Source organism: Tiliqua scincoides, chromosome 1 (genome assembly GCF_035046505.1).
Source record: "Tiliqua scincoides isolate rTilSci1 chromosome 1, rTilSci1.hap2, whole genome shotgun sequence".
Taxonomy (NCBI): domain Eukaryota; kingdom Metazoa; phylum Chordata; class Lepidosauria; order Squamata; family Scincidae; genus Tiliqua; species Tiliqua scincoides.
In genome coordinates, this window is record NC_089821.1 from 147,203,098 (window position 1) to 147,226,471 (window position 23,374).

Sequence of the window (23,374 nt, forward strand, 5' to 3'; positions counted from 1 at the left end):
GCATGGCTCTATAGCTCTCCAAAGAATAATGCTCTTAGGGTACAGTCCCAGGAGGCTTGCGCTATATCCAGCACAGGATAGGGGCCATAAGCAACTTAGCCAGAGGCAAGGGGATACTCTTCCCCTTACCTCTGGGTAAGGGCTTCTGGCTCCAATGTGTCTTCTTGGACTTGCGCCACTTCTGGAGGTGGCACAAGTCCGAAGAGAGTGGAGTGGCTTGAAGCTGTTCTGTTCTCCCCGGGAACAGGGGTTGGGATCCTGCATAACTGCCGGATCCCAGCCCCACCTCCCTCTCCCTGCCCTCCCGCCCCAGGGTATTCCCACCGCCCACCCTCCCCTACCCAGGAACGCCTCGCACCCTCCTCCTCCCTGCCTCCCTGCCACCTACATTTCATCCTTGCATTGTCTCATCCAAGCCGACGCAAGGCGCTGGAAGGAAGCCGGTGCAGAGGCTTCTGTCAGGAGTGCCGGGCGCGCCGGCCTGGCTTCCTCCCAAGGAGTCGCAAACGTGCCTTATAGCATGTTTGCGACCCTCCCAGGCTGGCCCAAGGGATTTGGGCTGGCCTAAGTACATGTTAGGACTGCGCCCTTAGGTGGACATAGTGCAGGTTCTGCTCCCACAGCATTTTTATGTTATCTTTTTAATCAGCAGAAAACCACCAATAAGGTCTTACCTAAGGTTAGATTGGCTTACATGCCTCAGTTTTCAGGGAGGAGGTGAAAGCCTCTGAATTAAAAGAATACCTAAAGGTAGCTAGGATTGCTCTGGTCATTTTCTGTTTTTGCTCTTTCAAAAAACTAAATCCTCATCAAGAGATGACACTGTCAAAGTATATAACTGAAAACTGATGAAAGGTAATAAGACACTATTGCATAGTATATTTCATGCAATGTATTAGAGAGGTGTTTTGCAGAAACCCATTCTTACAGACCAGTCCTTCTTAATTCCCCAAACACAAATGCAGCTGCACCAATGGGGTGTGTGCTGCATCCTGCGGGGGGGGGGGAGTTTTGAGTTGTGAAAGTCTTCTTGAGGTATGGGAACATGTGTTCCCTCACGCCTCTGCTGGGTATACTCGAACCTGTGCCAGCTATCGAAGGAAGGCAGATCAAGGCTGGGAAGGGGGATAGGATATCAGTGGTGCCGCTGTTGCTGCTACCACCTCATCCCTGGCCCTGATCCACCACCAGTTGCTAGGCTGCCACAGAGTGCTTCATGGCACTTTTGCAATGGTTAGCGCAAGTGTAGTGCGCGCTCCCCTGGCCCATGTGCTGCAGTGAATTGGGCTGTGTCTCTCCTGCCCCTTTTCTAAGTGAGCTCTCCATATACTTCCACCAGGCTGGCTCAGTAGCAGCCTCAGCTTCCAGAATCTGGCATTGCATATTTACTCTTAGAGCTACAGAGCTGAATGCTTTCTGTCTGTTGCTGATTTTTAGTCTAGCCGTGCAGCCAAGAGCAGCAGCTAGCAGAATGATTAAAGTTATTTCAAGGCCACAGGCAGATATGGGAGCCGGTTGTTTGTCAGTGTGAGAAGAAAGATGACTCTAATTCAATAATAATAATAAGGAACAAGAACATATCAAAGTGCTTTTCTTCCATAGATATAGCTTCTGTATACATTGGCTAGCTAGATTGATTATGATCTCCACTTTACATATGGGAAGGAAAATTGCTTTACCTCTGGCTCACTAAGGGCCCAATCCTAACTTGCAGTTCGGCCGGACCACGTCCCTTGGGCCGGCCTGGGAGGGTCACAAACACGTAAAGCACGTTTGCACCTCCTCGAGGGGAAGCCAAGCCAGCGCTCCAAGAAGCTGCGCTGGCTTCCCCTCCGGTGATTGCGTCAGCCCCGCAGGGAGGCGTTCCTGGGCGGGAGGAGGGAGGGCGATGGGCGGCCGCAGGGGCGGGCAGGCAAGGAGAAGGAGGCAGGTGTCATGAGTGCTAACTTTGGCCCTCTGTATGAAATGAGTTTGACATCCGTGCTCTAGAGTGTCATGTAATCAGAATTTCTCAATTGTCCACATCCATCCAGTGCTGCAAATCACATGTTCTAAAATATCATAATGACCAGGTAATTTTTTTTCATTGTTTCTCTCCTCAGGTTTTTCCACCATGTTTGGAAAGAAAAAGAAAAAACTTGAGATTTCCGGCCCTTCAAATTTTGAACACAGAGTGCACACAGGGTTTGATCATCGAGAACAGAAATTCACAGGTCTACCTCAACAGTGGCATAGTTTGCTAGCAGACACCGCCAACCGGCCGAAGCCGATGGTGGACCCTTCATGCATCACACCCATCCAGCTTGCTCCTATGAAGGTATTACTCCCACTTTTTCATCTGTTTCTGAGCTTAGCTTCTCTTTTTCTGTGATACTCACTTTTCACTTAGCTTATAGGTGTCTCTTAGCTCCAGCCCCACTGAGGTTGACTTTCAGGCTGCAGACTTTCAGGCTGACTTTCAGATACACACTGATCTGGGAGTAAGCCCCATTGAACAGAGTGGGACTTACTTCTGAGTACACATGTCTAGGATTTGTGCTGTTGGCAAATCACAGACGCTATCGCTGTGAGCTCACCATTTATTATGAGGCAGAAGCTCCACTGCACAACCAGTCTCTTCAACCTAACAAGGGCTGCCCCAGTATTTTCAGTGGAGGCCGTAGGTCAACACACCCATTCTTTTCTCCACCTCATCCTCCTACCTCCACTGAAATCACTAAGACCACTTGTGCATGCAAGAGCTCTGGTCACCACTGAAAGCTTTGGCACCACGTTCAGCCCAGAAATGACAGCCTACCCTGGAATTATAATCCTGAGAAACACAGAAAGCTGCCTTATAGCAAGCCAGACTAACACTCCATCTAGCTCAGCATTGTTGACACTGTCTGGCACTGTCTCTTTGAGGTTTCAAACAGGATTTTTTTTCTCTGCCTTAGTTGAAGATGCCGGGATTCAAACCTGGAACCTTCTGCATGCAGAGCAGGTGCTCTGTCACTGAGCTACAGTCCCCACACCCCCAACAACATTCTGTTGTGTTCAGTATGACTTACTTCCATGTCAAGATGCCACAGCAATCTGGCAGATTTGATTTCCAGTATAAAGCTTGTAGTTTTGGTAGAGCAAATGATGATCCCCCCCCCACCACCACCACCAACCTTCATTTTGGTTCTATCCAATTTACTTCCTTTCAGGAAAGAAAAAAGTTATCAGTGGCTGGATGCGCAAGTTCTTATACAGACTAACTGGGGATTTTAAAAATAAGGGGGATGCATTTCAGAAAGCACATCCCACTGAAAGCCATGAACAGCATGTGCATTTAGTAGGATATCCAGCTACACCTTCAGATGCACATTCCATCCAAAGAAACGGACAGCATCCACATTTGAATGAACGCCGGAGTTACATGAGTAGTTCCTAAAAGGAAGGGTGGCCAAGACTCTCTGAGGGGTCACCTTTATATCTGACACCATGGGGTGGAGAAAAAGGCAATCTAGTGAAAACAAAATGGGCAGCTTTCCCACATCAGTTTTTCCATGCAAATATATTTTGGTTCATGTGGCCTTGCTGATACAGTGTCACATCTTGCACACCCTTGGTAAGACCAGAATGTGAACCACATAGTTCATCAGGATGCATACACTGCGCACAGACATAAATAATCCAGCAGTAGGGAAATTCTGGGGATAATATGGATTCTAGAGAAACAAATGATAATTTTAAAGCTCCTTTTTTAAAAAAAACAACACACAACCTAAAATAGATTTTTTTTGTTGCATGCACAAAACTGTCAACACCACGCAGGAATACTTTGGCACCTGTCAAGGCTATGTACAAATACTCTGGCACCTCCTAGAAGCTCAGAGTTTTTTTTTCTTCCACCATAACATTTCTGTCTCTCCTACAGCAGAATTACTTCATATGTGCCAAAAAAACCTATGCTCCTTGCAGTCATAAATATTATTCAAAGTCTAGAACAGTCTTATTTAAGTGCTACCAGCAGTAACAACACTAATGATTCCCAACATGTTACACCACCATTAACACAAACTGAGATCAGTCCGGAATATTAGACCATTCTTCTACAAGCATCCAAAGCCACTGTTTGAGTTACAAAATGTCTGAGCACTTAATGTTGCAAGGCTAGAGACTGGTAATGTTGCTTGGATTTCAGATTGTGGACAACTGTGATATATGTCACACTTTTGAGCAGTAGCATAGCTGCAGGGGGGTCACAGCACTAAGTTTTGCAGGCCTCAGTGCCCCATGTAAGCTGCCATTCCTCCTTGCAATTGGAGCCATTCCAGATGGAGACAGCAAAGCGGAGGCATCTCCTCTGCTTTGCTCTCACCACCCGAAACGGCTCTGACTGTGGGGGGGAGGGGCAGCTTACACAGCCCGTGGAGGTGCCTACAAAACTTATCATTGTGACTCCCCTGTAGCTACACTACTGCTTTTGATCATGTGCATGTATTTCACATATATTATCTTGATGTATTCCTTACAACAACTTTGCAAGGTAAGAATTATTATCCCCACATTACAGCTGGGTAAGCTGAGACTCAGACAGAGTGGCTTGCCTAAGGCCATCTGTTGAGTTTGTGGCAGAGAAAATGCAAACTAGGGAAGTCCTGATTCACAGTTCAGACTCTCAGATGCAATCCTATGTGCACTTTCCCCCGAGTAAGCCCCAATGAACACAAAGGGACATTGCTGAGAAGACATGCATAGGATTGGGCTGTTATTCACTATGCTACTCTGGCTCAATAGCCAGCTAACAGCTTTCCACATGGTGGCCTCAATCATGTGGGTACACAGTTGTGTGTACTCTCCTGCCATGCTGAAAACTCAGAATATCCCCTCTCTGTAACTAGCAGGAAATCTGAGAGAGCAAGGAACCCTTGGGTGTCAGCGTGTCTGGCGACAACCACCAACCCCATGTCTCTACGCTGCGTGCTTGTAAAAAGGTACCATGTGGTTCCCAGACAGTGGGTTCCATCCTGTGCTTGTTAAGATTAGCTCAGAATGCTGTTTAAATAAGGATTAAAGTCCCTTCTCCACTGGCTATTGTCACGGGGTGGGGCAAGTCCCTTTCCCTTTAAGATGGTTTAGGCTGGGTGTTGGTTAACCAGGTGTAGGGTATTAATAACTTAAAGAATAAAACCTGGGTTTGGGTGCCTTAAAAGAGAGAGCAGGGGGAAGGGTGCTAACAGCTTTTATATTGGAAGCAATACTGAGACCTGTAAGATGGTAGTTTTAGCCTCTATTTAGGTAAGATCTTTCTTGTTTTTAAAGCTATTGTGATGCATGTAGTTATGTCTTTTTGGAGCAATTGAAGCTCCCTTAAGCTTTAATAAAAATCTTTTATATAAAATATTTGGTGCAGTGATTGACCAGGGACATGTATGATGGGACCTGGGGCTTGGAGTGAGCAAAAATAAATAAGCATTGCTCTTGGGGGTTGTGGAAGGTGGTGTAGGTGGAGGAGGGTTGAGTCTGGTTGGTTTGGGGGGTCTCCCTTGGTCCTTCCCTACCCCAAGGGTGATGTTTGTGACAGCTATCCTGCATTTTGGCCGCTGGGAGAAGGAATTCAATGGATCCCATTTTCTTTCTTTTTTACCCACAATGGTATAACGAGAAGACATTGGTTAGAAAGATTTTTAAAGTCAAGCTTTGTTTATACCAAAGTTAAATATGGGGAAAGTCATTCACAATTGGAATCCAGAGTAAATGTTGTTATGGATGAAATGCAGGCAAGGATGTGACAAAGCAATGACAAAAAGCAAACAAAAAAGCATATGGATATCTGGTGGTGGTGGCGGTGTGCGTGTGTGTCTAAAATCAACTCATTTCAATCATTATCCTGTGAAGCGAATTCTATCTTTCTAACCAAGTCTCTAAGGCTGAGGAAAGTTCTGTTTTTTTTTCTTCAGTGACTCTAGAAACAGAAGAGTTCTTTCTCCGTACCACATCAGCAGCACTGGTAGCATTGACTTTCGTCTTGGAACAGAAGTGGTAGTCTGGTTGAGGCAGACGGTATCTCTGTTGCTTTGGGCTGAAACCTATGAACAACCCGAGATCCCCACTTCTGCCTCCTCTGAGGCATTCAAGATGGCAGCCCTCACACAAAAATAAGGACGTTTTAAGGAAGTAGATGGTTATGTCTTTGAAAAATCTAATGTGTGAGCAACCTGCAGTCCACAAGGACAGTAATGGCAGGTGCAGGCAGGGTCTGATATCCCAAAGGCACTGTGAAGCCCAATCTTCCTACTTTATTGGGTTACGTAAGAAGTGCACTGCTGGATCAGACCAAAGGCCCATCTAGTCCAGCTTCCTATATCTCACAGTGGCCCACCAGATGCCTTAGGGGACACCTGCATCCTGGTGCCACTCCTTTGCATTTGGCATTCTGAGGTAGCCTATTTCCTTTTAAGAAATCCTTTAGAGTGGCATTCCTTTGTATACCTTTACAGTGCTAAAGTTTGCTGGTTTTTTACCCTTCTAAATACAGGTTTGAAATACAAGCTCCTCCCTTTAAGCTATTCCTTGGGCAGGTGTGTCAAGAAAACTGGAATTATTTTTCACATTTGTATACTGTCCTTCCTCCAAGGAGCACAGGGTGCTGTACATGGTTCCTTCCCCCCTCCCCTTTTGTCCTCAGAACAATCCTGGGAGGTAGGTGAGGCTGAAAGATAGTGATGGACGAAGGTCACCCATGAAGATTCATGACTGAACAGGGCTTTGAACTGTTCCAGGTCTAAGTCCAACACCAGACCCACTACACCATCCTGGCTCTCTTTCTTGCAGAATTAGCACACGCCTCCTAATTATGGTTCACATTGTTCACTGAATGGGACAGATGAGATCATAGCAGCAAATAATTGGTTCTTTAGAGCTCAAGCACTGTCACCTCTCATATGCAGATTCGTCCAACTTATTAAGCTGAGTGTATGCCTCAAGAAGAGCAGAGGCTGATTAGTATTGCATCTACATCTGCTGAGTCTACAAAAACAGAATGTCTGTCTTAGTTTCTCCCAGAACTCAGTGGCAAGCAAGCCAGATTCATTTGCACAATTGATTCTCCCCCCCCCCCAAAGAGGCATTATGAATGTGTTTATTTTGGGTTAATTAGAATAGCAGTGTAAATGAAATAGTACAGAGTTTCACTCTATACAAGAATAAGTTAGTCTAAGAACAATCTGCTACTCAGATCCTGTACATGTTAATTATCAGAGTGCTGTTAATTTCAATGCAGCCCACTTCCAAGATAATGTATTGTAAGATCTTTCTGTTACGAAACTAAGGGCGAAATCCTAACGATTGGTTAGGCCAGCACAAGTCACTTGCACCAACCCAGGAGGGCTGCAAACGTGCCATAAAGCACATTTGCGCCTCCTTGTGAGTTGGCTGGGTCAGTGCAGGGACGCTCGCTGGTCCATGGAGGCCGCATCCAGCCTTTGTGCAGACATGAGAGAGAAGGTTGCATTGACAGAGCTCAGCCAACACAGGGGTCTGGGGAGGATGCGGGAGGGAGGCTTTCCAGGGGTCAGGTGGGTTGGAAATGGGAGGTGGGGCTGGGACCCGGCAGCTATGCCGGATCCCATCCCCATTCCCCAAGCAGCATGGAGCAGCTCCAAGCTGCTCCGTCCTCCTCAGACTTGCGTCACCTCCTGAGGTGGTGCAGTTCCAAGGAGACCCATTGGGGCTGTGGTGGCTTACCTGGGGGTAAGGGGAAAAGTTGGCCCCTTGCCTGTGGCTGAGTCAATTCTGGTCCCAGTCTTGCGCTACATACAGCGCAGGGCTCTTGGCCTGCCTGTTCCAGCACAAGATAGGATTGCGCTGTACCAATGTGAGCCTATGCACGCCTATTCAGAAGTAAGCCCCATTAAAGTAATGGGAGTAATTTACTCCCAAGGAAGCATGTCTATGATTGCATATTAATTCTGCCAGTGCTCGTAGAAAACTCAGCTGGAAGTATAAACCGACATTCTTGTACATTATGAAAATCAGTTCATGCTTAGACCATCACAGGATTATATTAATGGAGTTCTTGTGATACCAACGGTTTCATCCAGTGGAGCACCACCGATCAGTGGAACTGCACACTCTTTTTAGAAACTAAAATCCCACTGATAAGCTGTATGGAGAAAAGGGAGAACCAGCGGGGACTGAATCAAGGTCTTTCTAGCACTGAACAGTCAGTTGTTGGAATGATCTATTTCAAGAAGTGATTCTACACAGCCTAAACTATTAAGAGAGGAGAATCATGTGTGCAGCATCTAATGTCTAAATGAGGGAAAGAGTAAGATTATCTGCGCAATCCTATCCTTCCCCCCCCCCACACACACACACACATACTGATACAGCCACATTGAAAAGACACACACTGTATCCAGCAGGGCGATGGAGTGGGGGGCTTCAGAGGAGAAACGGGATCCGTCGCCACCAGGTACATCCCCTCCCACAGCCTTTCTGCCCCCATTCCTTCCCCACCCCACCCAGAAGAAGATATGGACTAGACAGACAAGTTCTAAGATAGGGAGAAAGCAATCTGTCCTCTGGTGTGAAGTACTGATTCACAGCCAACGCAAACAAACTTTTTCCCAATTATGTCTTGAGGACTAAATTCAGCAGCAACACCAGAGTCACCCTAGAAACAAAACAGCAGATTTTCCCCATGTGCACCACATAGTGCAGTTGCCAATCAGAACTGGGAAAGGGTTGAGCACCCTAGCCAATCCGAAATGCATAAAAATTAAGCCTTTTTTCGGATGCTAACACAGTCTGTAAGCAAGGCCATAAATTAGGGCTGCTTGTCTGGCAGGCAACCTCAGATTTGCAGTGTCCCCTCTAAGGCAACAAAAAACAAGCTTCTCCATGCCTTATAACAGGTTATTTGTGAGGTCCACTCTGGGCCTTGTCACATCTAGGGTACACAACACAACACGGGTAAGCCCAGAACAGGCCAAAGACAGCCGAGCAAAGTCTGAGGCTGTGATGAGAGCAGCAGCTAGCGCTGAGTCCTGGGCCTTTGCAACCCACCAAAAATCAACTTGCAACCCACTGGTGGGTCACAACCTGCATTTGGGATCCACTGATCTATGGGATCAAAGAACTCGTCTATCTATCCCGTTTCCAAGTTGCACAATTACCACAAAGTAGCTTTCCAAAAATCTGAGCTGAAACTCAGCCAAGATGTGGCATCTCTGTAGGCTGCATTATTCAGGAAGGACTAGGAGACCATAACATATTCTAATTCTAACTTGGAATATGTTAAACATTCATGGCGTGTTAGAACTTCCCAGGCAATCATTATTGCCAAGGATACCGTGTTTCCCCAAAAATAAGACCTACCCAGAAAATAAGACCTAATGTGTTTTTTGAGAATTGCTGAAATATAAGACCTACCCTGAAAATAAGGCCTAGTTGTGATCAGGGACGGGGGGGGGAGAGAAGGGGTCTTCGGGTGGACAATGTGACCGGAGACGTTGCACTCCCACACGTGCCACTTAGAAAGCACCTACTGTGCTGCCTTGGGCAGAGGACACTGAGGAGGAGCTGAGGCAAAAAGCAGCAAGCGAGGCAACCCTGCCTACCAGGCTCTGAGGCTCTCCACACTTTCCACGGAGTAAGTCCCATTAACTATAAATGGACTGACTTCTGAGTAGGCAGGTAGGCAGGCATCCTCCTGGGCGCTGAGGGGACACCCTCTCCACACCTTCCAGGGAATGTCCCATTAATTGCCGTGTTTCCCCAAAAATAAGACCTACTCTGAAAATAAGACTTAGTGTGTTTTTTTGAGCCAAAAAAAATATAAGACAGTGTCTTATTTTTGGAGAAACACAGTACTAGAAGTTTACCTGAATTCTAGAATCCTGACATTTTGCCGCCATCTGGTGGTTGTGTTTTTTATTGCTTGACATCTACAGTGATGATAATAGATTATCATACAAGCCTTGATAATTTGCTACAGTGATGTACGTACTGTATATCCTATACACACTTAGCTGAGAATGAATCCCATTGAACACAGTGGGACTTACTTTGGGACATGATTGAGACATACAAAATTATGCAGAGGATGGATAGATGCTCTTTTCCCTCTCACATAACACCAGAACCAGGAGACATCCACTAAAATGGAGTGTGGGGAGAGTTAAGACAAACAAAAGAAAATATTTCTTTACCCAGCATGTAATTAGTCTGTGGAACTCCTTGCCACAGGAAGTGGTAATGGCAGCTCGCCTAGGTGCCTTTAAGAGGGGATTGTACAAATTTCTGAAGGAAAAATCCCTCATGGGTTGGTTACAGGTCATGATAGGTATGTGCAAGCTCCTGATTTTAGAAGTAGGCTACCTCAGAATGCCAGATTGCAGGGGAGGGCACCAGAACACAGGTTGTGTCTTGCTGTCTTGTGTGCTCCCTGAAGCATTTGGTGGGTCACTGTGAGATACTGGAAGCTGGACTAGATGGGCCTTTGGCCTGATCCAGTGGGGCTCTTCTTATGTTCTTATGACTAAACTCATATAGGATTGTATCGTGATGATGATGATGAGAGAAGAAGTAGCCTAGAGGCATTTTATAAAATGCACACTGATATGCTGTATATATTCATTTATGACTCTTGATAAATATGAAGAGGCAAGTTGTGCAAATAAGCAGACTGTGCAAATGGTACAGGAAAGCCACATGATTGCGAAACAGTTGCTCCACCTCAAGTCACACTGCACCATGGGACTGGCTGTAGCTGCACAGCTGCAGAGCTTTTCTTGTGCATGCACATTTTGTCTGATATTAGGCTTCAGCAGGGGATTTTGACTCAAGCTGTTTCATTTTCTGATTCCTTAAACAATGCTGGCAGCAAGGGAATGTGACACAAGTATACTGAGAAGTGAATATTTGCGCATTTTCAGTGGGTCAGCTCTGCAGAAACATATTGTGGGATGCGATGGGTTTTCAGGAAGTGAATCAATAAAGGAATCAGAACATCAGAATATGCAATGTATTTTAGTGGTGAAAACACAAGAGCAATTATGTGGATGGTCTAGAGCAGTGCTTCCAAAACTCCTATAAGGGAGTTGGGAGAACTGCAAGTATGTGTGGAGGAGGGGGGAAGGTAGCAGTGCAATCCCCAGGATCACTCTCCTGCAGTGGAGGGGGTTTCCACTTACCTGCAGCCAGCGCTGCAGTCCTGGGGGGTCTTAGGGGTCTAGGGAGTCCTCTGTAGGGCTCCCCTTGCCTGCAAAAGTCTTTAAAAAAAAAAGACTGTATCGCCGCAAAAACTGGAACTGCCTTTTTTTAGATATTTCCAGGCAAGGAGAGCCCTGCAGCAAATTTCTCGGAAAGAAACAAATAATAGTAATAATATGGCACAGATATGGTGCCGATCCCTGGCATGTTCAGAAGAAAAATACTGGCCTACCACATAAGATAGTTGGAGAAGCAGTTCTTTAGAGGAGGTATGCTCTGGCATGACTATGTGAAAAATAGTGTTGATGCACCACCTAGTGTCCATGAATAATGCTGCTGATCAGTTAAGATGAGTTTTGTAACATCTTTTGAAGATTAACAGCTTTGTTGTGGCATAAGATCCAAGAGAGTAGAGCCCACTTCATCAGGTTCATGTGACATTATATCCACAACACACACACACATGCACATGAGCAAAAAATGTGCACAGGGGATCCAAAAAGGCCATAAAGTGCAGGAGATCCACTATTGGCCTTTAGCTGCTCAATTTTTACAGTAACTGGACCAACAAAGTTCCTGCCTCTCTGAATTTGCCAGTTATCTTTAAGGTTCCACAAGGTACTTCCTTGTTTTTGCTGCCACAGCTTCACCTGGCTTGGGAGTTGATCACTAAGATGAAGATGGATTCAGCAATATTCCATGCATTAAAGTCAAGTTACAAGGAATGACCCAGCCTCTCTGCTACAATACAGACTCCAGAACTCAATAGGAAAAGAGCCTTTCTATGAAAGCAGCTATAAAACAGACCAGGTCCATCCATCCATCCATCCATCCATCCATCCATCCATCCATCCATCCATCCATTCAAATAGCATCCTTAATCTAGGGGTTTGCTTTATGCCAAACAAGAGGACAGGACACTGCCCCAAGGGGCTTACATTCTCAATAGTCAAAAGGGAAGCAACAGAGGGAGGGGAGGCGGGGTCAACAGTAATGCTCTCATTATACATGAATATTGAGAGAAGCATCATGGAGAAATTTCTTTCCCAATCCCAAAGATGGAAATTAATATCTAAGGCTTTTTAAAAAGTGTGGTGATATAATGAGGGGCTGTAGCTCAGTGGTATAGTGAAAAGGGGGCTGTATCTCAATGCTCAGATTCATTCCTTGGCACCTCCAGGTAGGGATGGAAAAAGATTTTCTCCTGGGACCCTGGCGAGCTCTAGCCGGTCAGTTTAGGTAATGCAGTTCTAGATGGACTTAAGGTCTGTTTTGGAAAGTCTCCATTTCAAAAGTGTGTGTGGAAGATGGGGTTGTTCTTTGAGAGCAAGATAAGCCCAGAGCGCCCTTCCCTTCTCTGGATCCAAACTAATATGATTCAGGAATCATCCCCTTCAAAAGATGACAATATCCACACAGGACGGTGCCCAGTAAGTCTACAGCTGCAATTCTAGCTACACATACCTGAGACTAGGGTTGCAATCCTATACACAGTTTCCTGGGAGTAAGCCCCATGGGACTGAATAAACATGCATGAGATTGTCCTGCAAACACCATGGAATATATTGAGACTTACTTCTGAGTAAATGTGGAATATAAAGTATTCTTTATATTCTGAGTAAACTTACGAAATATTCAGACCTATTTCTTGCTGGTTTTAAAGTTAAATGTCGAGGTCCAATCCTGAACTTCTGTTTTTGAAACTTTAGACATTGAACTGTTCCAACCTTTTATGTTAGCTACCTTCACGTTAGCTGGGCGATTCATGTAAATCCTTACTCTTGTGTTCAATTATAGCTTTTTGTAAATTACCAGAACACAACACAAGGTGGCAGCAACAAGTATTGTTTAAATACTTGTACTGTACGAGAATTCTGCTTAGCACTTCCTTAAGTGTGATCAAGTTGCCATTTTTCTATGATCTCCCTGTTAAGAGGGGCTGATTTTGCACCGCTTTTTCTGGGATCACATGTAACCAGGCAGTAGACTGAGAGTTTCTCTGAGTTGGCCCAGTCCTTGTACTTGCTTCCCTTGCAATAACTTCATAACAAGATCCTCATATGGCCACAGGACATGAATGTTCTCTCTAGTTGCTCTAGTTAGTACAACTCCTCTCTTGACTCCTGCCTCAATATATATGTCTCAGGGACTAAAGGCCAGACTAGATGTGTGACCGGGGTCTGTTTGCTTGATTTTCAAGGCTAAGTAGCAGTCATATGGGACCCTGATCCAAACTGAAACCATGATCTGGAGGAGTTGGAATTTAACCCTTTCCCCTTTAAGTTCCAAACTGGATCTCCACCATCACTATCACCACAAACTCCTCTTCAACAAGGGAAAAAAGCATGCATTGGTACTAATGGCTAGAGGAAATTTTAGACCTAAACCACAATATCACAAAACATACTAAGCAGAATATTCATTGAATAATAAAGAATAATGCAAGTTTTGATTATGACATGGTGGCGGAAAATGTCATGAATGAAAGGGAGGAACTGGCCTCAGAGGAACTGCTCTTCAAAGCTTGTTCCTCCACAGAAGTTTGGTTTCTATATTGTGAAAAGATAGTCCTTGCAGTCTAATGCAGGGTTGTCAAACATAAGGCCTGCAGGCCGAATATGGCCCCCAGAAGCAATTTATCTGACCCCTAACTGGGCTCTCACACCATGATAAATGGCTCCCTTGTATTTTGAAAATATGAACAAGATTTGCACATTTTCTCTTCTGTCATTTGCAGCTAATGAGCTTCTATGTGATATCAAAGTGCTAATGCCTGGCCATTCTCTACTTAATGATGTCACTTTCTACTTAATTATGCCACTTGCAGTCCTCAGCAGGCACCATGGATGCTAACTTTGGCCTGCTGTATGAAATGAATTTGACAACCCTGGTCTAAAGAATCCTATATTGTGGGGGAGGAGGTAATTGGATTTAGAGAATGAATGTTGTTAGGACTGTGAGACAAGTTCTCTCTCTCTCTCTCTCTCTCTCTCTCTCTCTCTCTCTCTCTCTCACACACACACACACACACACACACACACACACACACACACACACACACACACACACCCCACTGTAGGGGTATGTGTATGTGGAAATAATGTGACAGTTTGCTTTACTTCATGTGCAGTTGGGAAATGGTTTTTCTGTGCATTTTTCTATGTGCTATCTGGGGCAATGCAATGTGTTGCAAAATGTGTCTTGTGCAAATAACTGTCTTGTGCAAATGCAAAGGCAAGTCAGAATTCCATTTGGATTTCTGTGCACCAGCATCTTGTGCTATCACTTCCATGTGTAAAAGCCTCCTTACCGGTGTGAAAGAATAACCTTTGATGCAGCCCAGAGAGCAATTCCCTTGGAAAGAAGAAAGATCCTTCTTTGAGTCTGTGGCAGCTTAAACATGTTAGCTTTTTACCTAGCCACTGAACTGCAAAAAGTGTTAGACAATATTGCAGTTCCATGCATGCAGTATGGTATGTAGTGGTTCACCCTGAATCCCAGCATGGAGTATCCCATGTGCCTGTAATGCAACCAGCCAGGTTTTATGCAGACTACATTAAATGGTTCCTCTGCTGAATGCAAGCTGGGACTGAAAAAAACATTACCTGCATATCTCCTATAATACACAAGACAAGTAATTTGTATTATAAATGGACTAGAATTGAATTTCAGTACAGATAAATCACAGTGGGTCCTTACTCTCCTGAACTCCTTCCCCCTTTTCAGTGTGGCCTTCTTTCTTGGAGGAGGGAGATAGCCACTCTCTATTCGCCAATGTGAGTGTCTCCACTCTGACTCCTAGCTCATCAGTGACAGTCTATCTTACTTACATCAAACTCTGGAAAGTGAGTGAAGGAAGTTCTGGATTGCAATGTACCCCCCAAGTAGCCTTTGAGCTGAATAGGCTAACCTCCTTGCCCAAGGAGTTCTAAGCCTGCATCCCCACACCAGACAGCTTCTGGAGATCAGTGCTGAGGCCCCTTGACTACTCCACTTACCTCAAGGTAGACAGCAATCCTTATCTTTAACCCCTTTCTGCACTATACTTTCTAGTTGTGACTAACCTGGCTAAAGCACCACACCCCATCAAACATTCCGGAATGGGACAAGAAAAACCCTCAGCCACAGGCCAATGAGGTGAAGGGAAATAATTTCTTCTCAGCACCCAAGATCCACCAGCTAATTTTAAAATCTCAAAACATCACGATGCTTTCCATGGTGAGTGGAAAACCATAGTGCACCTGAAATGGCTACACAGTTCCCTCCCCTCTTCTGCCCTCAACCAATTCCCATGCCTGGCTTCCTAGGAGCAATAAAGGGGCAAAAACACCCCCATCAGTTCCTTGGACGATGGGCAGCAGTCTATGAGTCTGAAAAATGCTTCTGCTTACAGTGCAGATTTCTCATATATTATTATAACTCTGCCTTGTCTGCAGACAGTGAAACAGTGAAAGCAGTATGTTCGATCATCTCTGCTGCTCATGTAAATAGATGTGTGTTTTACAATGGAAGAATGACAAGTCTGGTTAGGTAACACACCATTTGCTGATGTTTGGGAACCCTGTGAGTCTGTGCGCCAGCTAATAAAGTAACTCCAATATCACATATCAAATAAAGTGGCATTGGCATGAAAAGATAATTGGTGGCATTCCCCCAGCTCCACATGCCAGCCAAGTATTTTGCACTGTTGTGTGTGGGTTGATACAACTGCCAGAGCAGCAGTGATCATCACCATAGGCAAAGCTGTTAGGTAACATAGTAATAGACAGGGAGGACTAGAGAAGACTTATAGCACAATCCTATGCATACCTACTCAGAAGTAAGTCCCACTGTGTCCAGTGGCAACTCCCAGAGAAGTTTGTATAGGACCGTAGCTTTACCAGGGCCTTTGGTGTACCATGGACGCAGCTATGTGTGCATTGGCCTATGTGAGTGACGTATGTATTGTTAGAGGAGAATGCAATGGACAAATTGGTACAGCAGGATGGATTTGCTCCACTTCCCTTACATGGGATGCTGCTGTGGTTGTCTATTTCTTTCTGTGTAGGCTTCCATTGTGACTAGACCAGTGTTACTCAAACTGTGGTTCGGGACCCTTTAGGTGGGTCCCCATTCATTTCAATACTTTATTTTTAATATATTAGACTTGATGCTACCATGGCATGTGACTGCATTGGGGGAAATGTTACAGATTGGTACTTTTATAATAGACTGTATATGCCTTTAACAATGACAGTAAATGGGACTTATTCCTGGGTAAGTGTGGGTAGGATTGCAGCCTAGGATTGTTAAAAATTTTCCTATTTCATGTTGTCACTCCCAGTCTTGACATCACTTCTGGTGGGTCCTGACAGATTCTCATTCTAAAAAGTGGGTCCCGGTGCTAAAAGTTTGAGAACCACTGGACTGAACTATGTAGATGGGCTTCCAGAAGTTGCTCAAAATGGGGCTATACATGGTGTGATGTTCACAGCATTGTCCTTAGTGAACTCAAAGTGTTTCTCCTGAGCTTATTATGAGTCAAGCCCACACTTCCACCAGAGATCAGGTCAGCTCCATCAGCCCACCCTGTTGACTCCACCAGTCCCAAGTAAGTTTATTTTTACAGGGAGGGGGAAACAAATGACAGTGAAGTCTAACCAGTGATGGCAGTGAGTCTCTCAGGGAGCTGTTCCAGGTATGTAAATACACTGTCTATCCCAGGAGTAGGATTTACTTCTAAGCAGAGTTGTGTAGATTTGCATGTTTATCATGTCCACCTTACTATTAATAGTGAAATGCAAGTAACAGTAGTTTATTCTCCAGCACAAGGGTCTCCAAACCCAGCCTGTGGGTCACATATGTCCCTCCGGAGGATTTTATCTGGCCCCCTTCTTTCCCCTCTCAGGGCTGAGAATAGCCTTAAAGATGCATTTCTGGGCCTCCCAGCGTGGCTATATACCTCATTCAGCCACAAGAGGTGCTGAATGTAATGCAATGTAATGGAAAAAAAAATTATTCTATTCTATACTGTTTTATGAAGAGCCACTTTGTTGTGACCATAGTCATATATACAGTCCGTTGTTAAGCAGAAAGTTGTGAAGTGATGCGCACCTGTATATTTATATACCATGTCTCCCAGCATTCGTATGTACCACATTCAGCCATTAGAGGAGTCATGACATGTCATTCAGCTCCTCTAATGGCTGAATGTGGTACATACGAATGCTGGGAGACATGGTATATAAATATACAGGTGCGCATCACTTCACAACTTTCTGCTTAACAACGGACTGTGTATATGACTATGGTCACAACAAAGTGGCTCTTCATAAAACAGTCAGGACTCCCATAGCCTGTGACAGAGTGTCAGTTTGCACAGCAAAGAGGCTCTTAATGCAAAGAAGAAGCAATCTATCTCCAGTAGTCTGTGCAGCCAGCTAGTGTCTGGCAGGGAATGTCTGTTTACACAACAAAGGCACTAGATCGGGCTGAATGTTGACTTAATGATCTAATCGCATAACAATGGAGATCGAAGAACATATCCCCCGCACTAAGTGACGCACACCTGTAAATATAATTTAAAGTTAATATCTACGTTAAACTTAAAGTTTGTGATTTGTGTCATAGATTGCTTGTCATAGGTTGATTGATGGTTTTTCAAATTCATTCTCCCCTCTTCCTGAGCAAGTCAATTTTGTCCTCTGCTCTGTGAATTCTTTTTCAAAATCCATTCCTCCCTCTTTCTGTGCAAGACAATTTTGCCTTCTGCTCCCCTTCCTTCCTCTCCCACCCGCTTATTGTATTCAATCAAACTCTCAGTACATCGGTTCTCCATGTAGTTATTATTTATTTGTTTTCCGGCCTCAACACCATGTCAGCTGTACACTGTGACCCTCATACCAAAAAATCTGAAGACCCTCCAATGAGACCCATATAATGTAAGCATTTAAGTAGAGTTTCTTTATATTGATTCAAATTCTCTTCTTGTCCAATTTAGCAACTCTTTCCAAAATATTCATGGATTAAAATGTACCTCTTACCAGTTCAGGATATTCTGTTTTCTTAGAGATCAATAAACACAAAACCAGTTTTGAAGTTAGTTTTCAAAGGGAATGCAAAGAAACTTAATTGCAAATCTTCATTTTTGTATTTACTTACTTACAGCCCAATCCTAACCTCTGTTAGTGGCAGCTGGGCAAAGTGGCCTACAGTGTATCCGGCGCAGATTAGGAGAAGGCTGGAAGTCTCCTTGGGGTAAGGGGATTTTTTTCCCTTACCCCATGTAAAGCTCCAGACTGCCAATGGTAGCATTGCCCAACGCTGGCTCTGTGTAAAGCTGCTAAGCCCAAGGAAGGCCCTATTAAAATCCTACATTTTCTCCTAATGAATTAACACAACTGTAAAATATATGCCAGAAATCTCTCAAGCAGCCCAAGGTTGCACACACATAGACTGGGTTCATAACTTGGTATTCTATTGAGTAACAAACATAGTAAGTAAAACTAATAAATAGAGCAGTGGTTTCAATATAGCCAGCTACTAAGTGAAACCTAACTGAAGATTCACTTACAGCGCAATCCTAAACAGGAACTTGGCGCCGGCCCAGGAGGTCGCAGGAGGTTTGCACCTCCTCACGAAAAAGCCATGGCAGTGCACGGAGGTGCTCCAGCACACGGAGGCTGAATCCAGCTTCCGTGGTGGCTTGCGCGGCAGCCCTTGCATCAGCCCTTTGTGTAGCTCAGATCATATGATAGCAGCACTCTGTACTTTCCCTCTTCTTTTATGGTTTTGTTCCATTTTCTAATTGACAGGATTGTGCATACAATTATTCATACTTTGCCTATATATGAAAACTCTCCCTTCAACTAAAAGATGACTACCATGCATGCAAAGTACATGTGGTATCTAACTTTATAGACAAATCCACTGAATGTTCATCCAAATATGCTCTGCATTGATCTAAAGCAGTGGTTTTTAACCTTTTTTATCTCATGGCACACTAACAAGGTACTAAAATTTTCAAGGCACATCATCGGTTTTTTGACAATTGGCAAGGCATACCATGCTGATGGTGGGGGGCTCACATCCCCCAATGACCCTACTAATAAATGACTCTTCCCCAAACTCCCCTGGCACACCTGCAGACCATTTGTGACACACCAGTATGCCATGGGACAGTGGCTGAAAATGGCTGCTCTAAAGCATGATAAAAAGGGAAGTCTATAGTTAATATTTTCCTTGGCAATACTTAGGGCTGAATCCTCTCCATGCAGTTATGCCAACTATACTTAGGGCTCAATCCTATCCATGCAGCCATCCATGGCATGTGCTACATCGTGCGGTGGGAGAGCAGTCTTGGAGGCCTCCTCAAGGTCAGGGAACATTTATTCCCTTATTTTGGGGCTGCATTTTGGCTGCATCAGTGCTGGAAAGTTGAATTGGGCCCTTAATCACTGAATATTTCATAGCGGTGGTTCCCAAACTTTACTGATTGGTGACTCCCTTCACTTACTGGGCCATTGGCTGAGGCTCCCCATTAGGGCTGCAATCCTATACCTAGTATAGGGGAGAGGGTTTTTCATGAGGATTCTGAAGCTCCCCTGGCTTGCTCCCACAGCAACATGACGCACAGTTTGGGAACCGCTGCTCTATAGGATATCAAAAGTGAAGATACTTATGCTTATGTTTTAAGCAACTGACCAAACTTTAATGCCAAGCATTTTGTTGAATGTTACTATATTTAAGGGATTCAAGAGAACCTGCCTGAATGTGATTATAATGAACTGTTGCTCCTGTTGTTATGGCAACTGACTTTAGAAACTGCAGTGAAGGCTGACAAATCATACAGCACCAATTTGGTCTCTTTATCTTCTTATAAAACCCCATATTTTATCATTCGGATACTTTTACAGCACCTGGAAGAAAAAAAGTCAGGCATATGTTGTCTCCAAATGGTCATTTGAATATTTAATACTTCTTTTCCATGCTAATGTCTTTCACAATTTGATTTTAAAATCCCAGTATTTTCTTGCGGTTTAATCTTCTTTATATAATTCAAGTTGTCTAGGTAGGACAGGGTGTGAAGTTGGAGTTCTTTCGTGTCATTGCTTCCAGATGTTTTTCTTGTGGTGAGATCACAGCTTCTGCATGCCCACCACTGGAGCTTTTCTGCTAAACGTGGAGCAGGAGGACATGGAGACACAAAGCATGACTTAGGTGGCACCGGGCATCTTTCCATTAGGTTTGCTCCTCTGCTGTTTCAGACTGCCAGGTTACCCCACAATTGCTTTACAACTGCAACTGCAGAGAACTGGGTCAACATGGGTGTGTAGTAGAAGTGATGAAGCTTCAACCTGATCTTTGAAACCTCCCAAAAATGAGTGCAGTGCCATCTGCTGTGCTAGTTCATCCTGACAGTCTGTTCAGAGCAGGGAGTTGTAAGGAAGGAAAATCTTTGGGTTCTCTACTGAGTGAATTTGATTCTCTCCCTACTCCACCTTGAACCCACCAGTATCTATTTTCTCACCTCTTCTCCTGATAATGAAAGCCTCTTCTCTTGATAACATTGGCAAAAAGCAGTGAGGAAGGGGCTTAGAATTGGCCAAGCTGCACTCTTCTTGGGTACACTATGGCCCAACACACATTATTTCTGCCTTGGGTGCCCTTTGGGGAGAAAGGTGGGTTACAAATAAATAAATAATTCCATGCTGTCCTGTGAAACTTTCATTTGTATTCCACAGTATTCAAAAGGGCCTCTGGTCACATCCAGGTGGTCAGGTGGGGCCCTCCACTGCAGGATTGGAACCTGTGATGAGTCAAATCTGTGGGTTCCAAACCTACTGATAAAAGGGCCCAGCTGTAATAATAATACCTCATAATAACTATGGCTTATTGTCATCCCAGCCTAGTCACCATTTCTTTCATGTCTCTAACTGTCTCTAACAATAGTCACTCATTTGAATCAACGAGCTGGACCAAGACGGAAGTGCTTCAAAGGCCTACGGAAAAATCAGCTGTGATTTAGGAAGTGATGTGGTGTTGGAGGGGAGATGACTCCTCTCCCAAATGTCACTCCTGTGCACGGTGAAAATCACAACACAGAGTATCATCCCATTTCAGTTGCAATGTCTTGTCAAATGCCTGCGCCTGATGAGAGCTAAATTGCATATATTAATGCAAAGCAGAGGGCAGCTTGGGAGAAATCAATATTGCAAGGGGGAGTTAAAGCCGGCTTTTGTGTCATAGCAACTGCTGTACATTAAAATCAATGAAAGCCCATCTACTTGAGTTAAAGTCCACTTCTTCCCAAGAACAGATATCCTCTGCTTTCCATTGCGTTCTGAAGAGTTCCGGCATTTGTTCTAGCTACCAGTGACAATAGCCATATTTCATGGTGTTGTGTTAGTCGCCTGTCCTCTTGTGATAAGCTGTAATGGATCTGTCTGTGAGAACAGCTGTCTCAGCGTGTTACAAAAACGAGATGAAAAACAGCTCCTGCTCAAAAACCCCTGTATTAACCGTTGACTATAATGAAGTAGGTAATTAACCACTTTGCCCCCATAAGACCTCATATTAAACAAATAATTCTATATTTTAAGCCCTTGTTAAGGGTGCACTCCTTGTTATTTTTTCCTAAAAACTCACTATTTCCGAGTATACATTAAATGCTTCTTCTTTAAATGCTTTACCGCAATGAAAATGCAAACATATATTTGTAAAGGAGAGTCCTTGAAGCATCTAGATGTAAAGTGTGCATCAGACTAATTAATCTCATTTTAATTAATATATATTAGAAATATACATTTTCCTCCAGACAGAGGCAATTATATCCTTAAAGAAAAATTGAAAAACCATGCCTGGCTAATCATCTTCACAAGCAATAATTGGGGGAGGGAATCCTCACCCCACATTGACATCAAGTGTTCAAGCAGGAATGCTGCAGTAATCGAGCAGATTTGATTTTTGGTGCAAATAAATACTGTATTTTTATGCAGACGATTGTCCTGCAGTTTCCACCTACAGTACTGTTTTTACATGCGTGTAGTGACATAAGCTGTCTGGGTCACTTCACATGGAGCACAATCCTAACCAGGTCTACTCAGAAGTAATTCCTATTTTGTTCAGTGGGGCTTACTCTCAGGAAAGTGTGGTTAGGATTGCAGCCCTACATTATTTTGTAATCCTTACATTAACTCTGTAAGATTAATTCTTCTTATTATCCCCATATTGCAGATGAGAAGGCTGAGGCTGAGGGGGTGTGGCTTGCTGAAGGTGACCTAACAAATTCATGGCAGAGGCAAGATTCAAACCTGAGACTTTTTCATACGTAGTTCACAGCACAAGCCTATGCATGCCTACTGGGAAGTAAGTGCCATTGTGTTCAGTAGGGCTTTCTCCCAGGAAAGTGTGCATAGGATTCCAGCTTCTGTCTTTTAGCTTCTGTGCTACATCATATTGTGGAGGCAAAATTATAAACCTGGGATGATTTGCTAAAGTTTTGCAGCTTTCTCCTTTTCACAAACAAATAAACGGTTGTATCCTAACATTTCCTTCCTCCAGGGATTCCCAACCTTTAGGAACTCATGGACCACTGAGGCCAAAATTGGACCACACTATTCCCCCTGTGCACAAAAAATACAGTTACATTTGTAATAATTAGAGAATTAATATTAGATTTATTATTTGTAGAGAAGATTTCTGGGTTGCTGCTTTTATTGCCAGCTGTGGCTGCAGGTGGTCTGTTCTCTGCTGTCTCTGGTGGTCCATAGGGATTCATCTCCCAAGCCAGTGCCCCCCCCCCCCCATGGACTATCAGAGAAGGTAGAGAATGGACTGCCCATGTTGCAGCTGACACTTCATTGACGGCTACAGACAGTCTGTTCTTCACCCTCTCTAGTTCTCTCTGGGGAGATGCTTGAAGTGATCAAAGGTGATCTTTTTTTTCCTGAGATCTCATGGACCACTTCTCAGGGTCTCACGGGCCACCTGTGGTCCCTGCCTGGACCACAGGTTGGGAATCAGTGCTTCAGAGGATAGAACCCTTAGGATATCTTAGGATAGAACCCAAATAGGTGTTTGGGCGCAGTCTAAAAGATCCATACAGTTTCTTTCATAACATTTGGCTCATTTCATTCAAATGCTGGTATGTGTTTAGGTTGTACTGCTTCAGCATGCAGGTGCAGCTGCAGGCTTGTGGGTAGACAGA

The 23,374-nt window shown here is 44.3% G+C and overlaps 1 protein-coding gene across 4 annotated transcripts in view; it reads left to right on the top strand.

Moving 5' to 3' along the window:
• Positions 1 to 23,374, top strand: part of PAK5 (p21 (RAC1) activated kinase 5) — a 126,440-nt gene that overhangs the window by 64,947 nt on the left and 38,119 nt on the right. For all 4 annotated transcript variants that reach the window (XM_066610562.1, XM_066610649.1, XM_066610735.1 and 1 more), the window contains one exon: positions 2,103 to 2,317. In XM_066610562.1, the coding sequence (XP_066466659.1) occupies positions 2,114 to 2,317 (204 nt within the window). In that variant the 5' untranslated portion in view covers positions 2,103 to 2,113. The remainder of the gene's footprint in view (positions 1 to 2,102; positions 2,318 to 23,374) is intronic.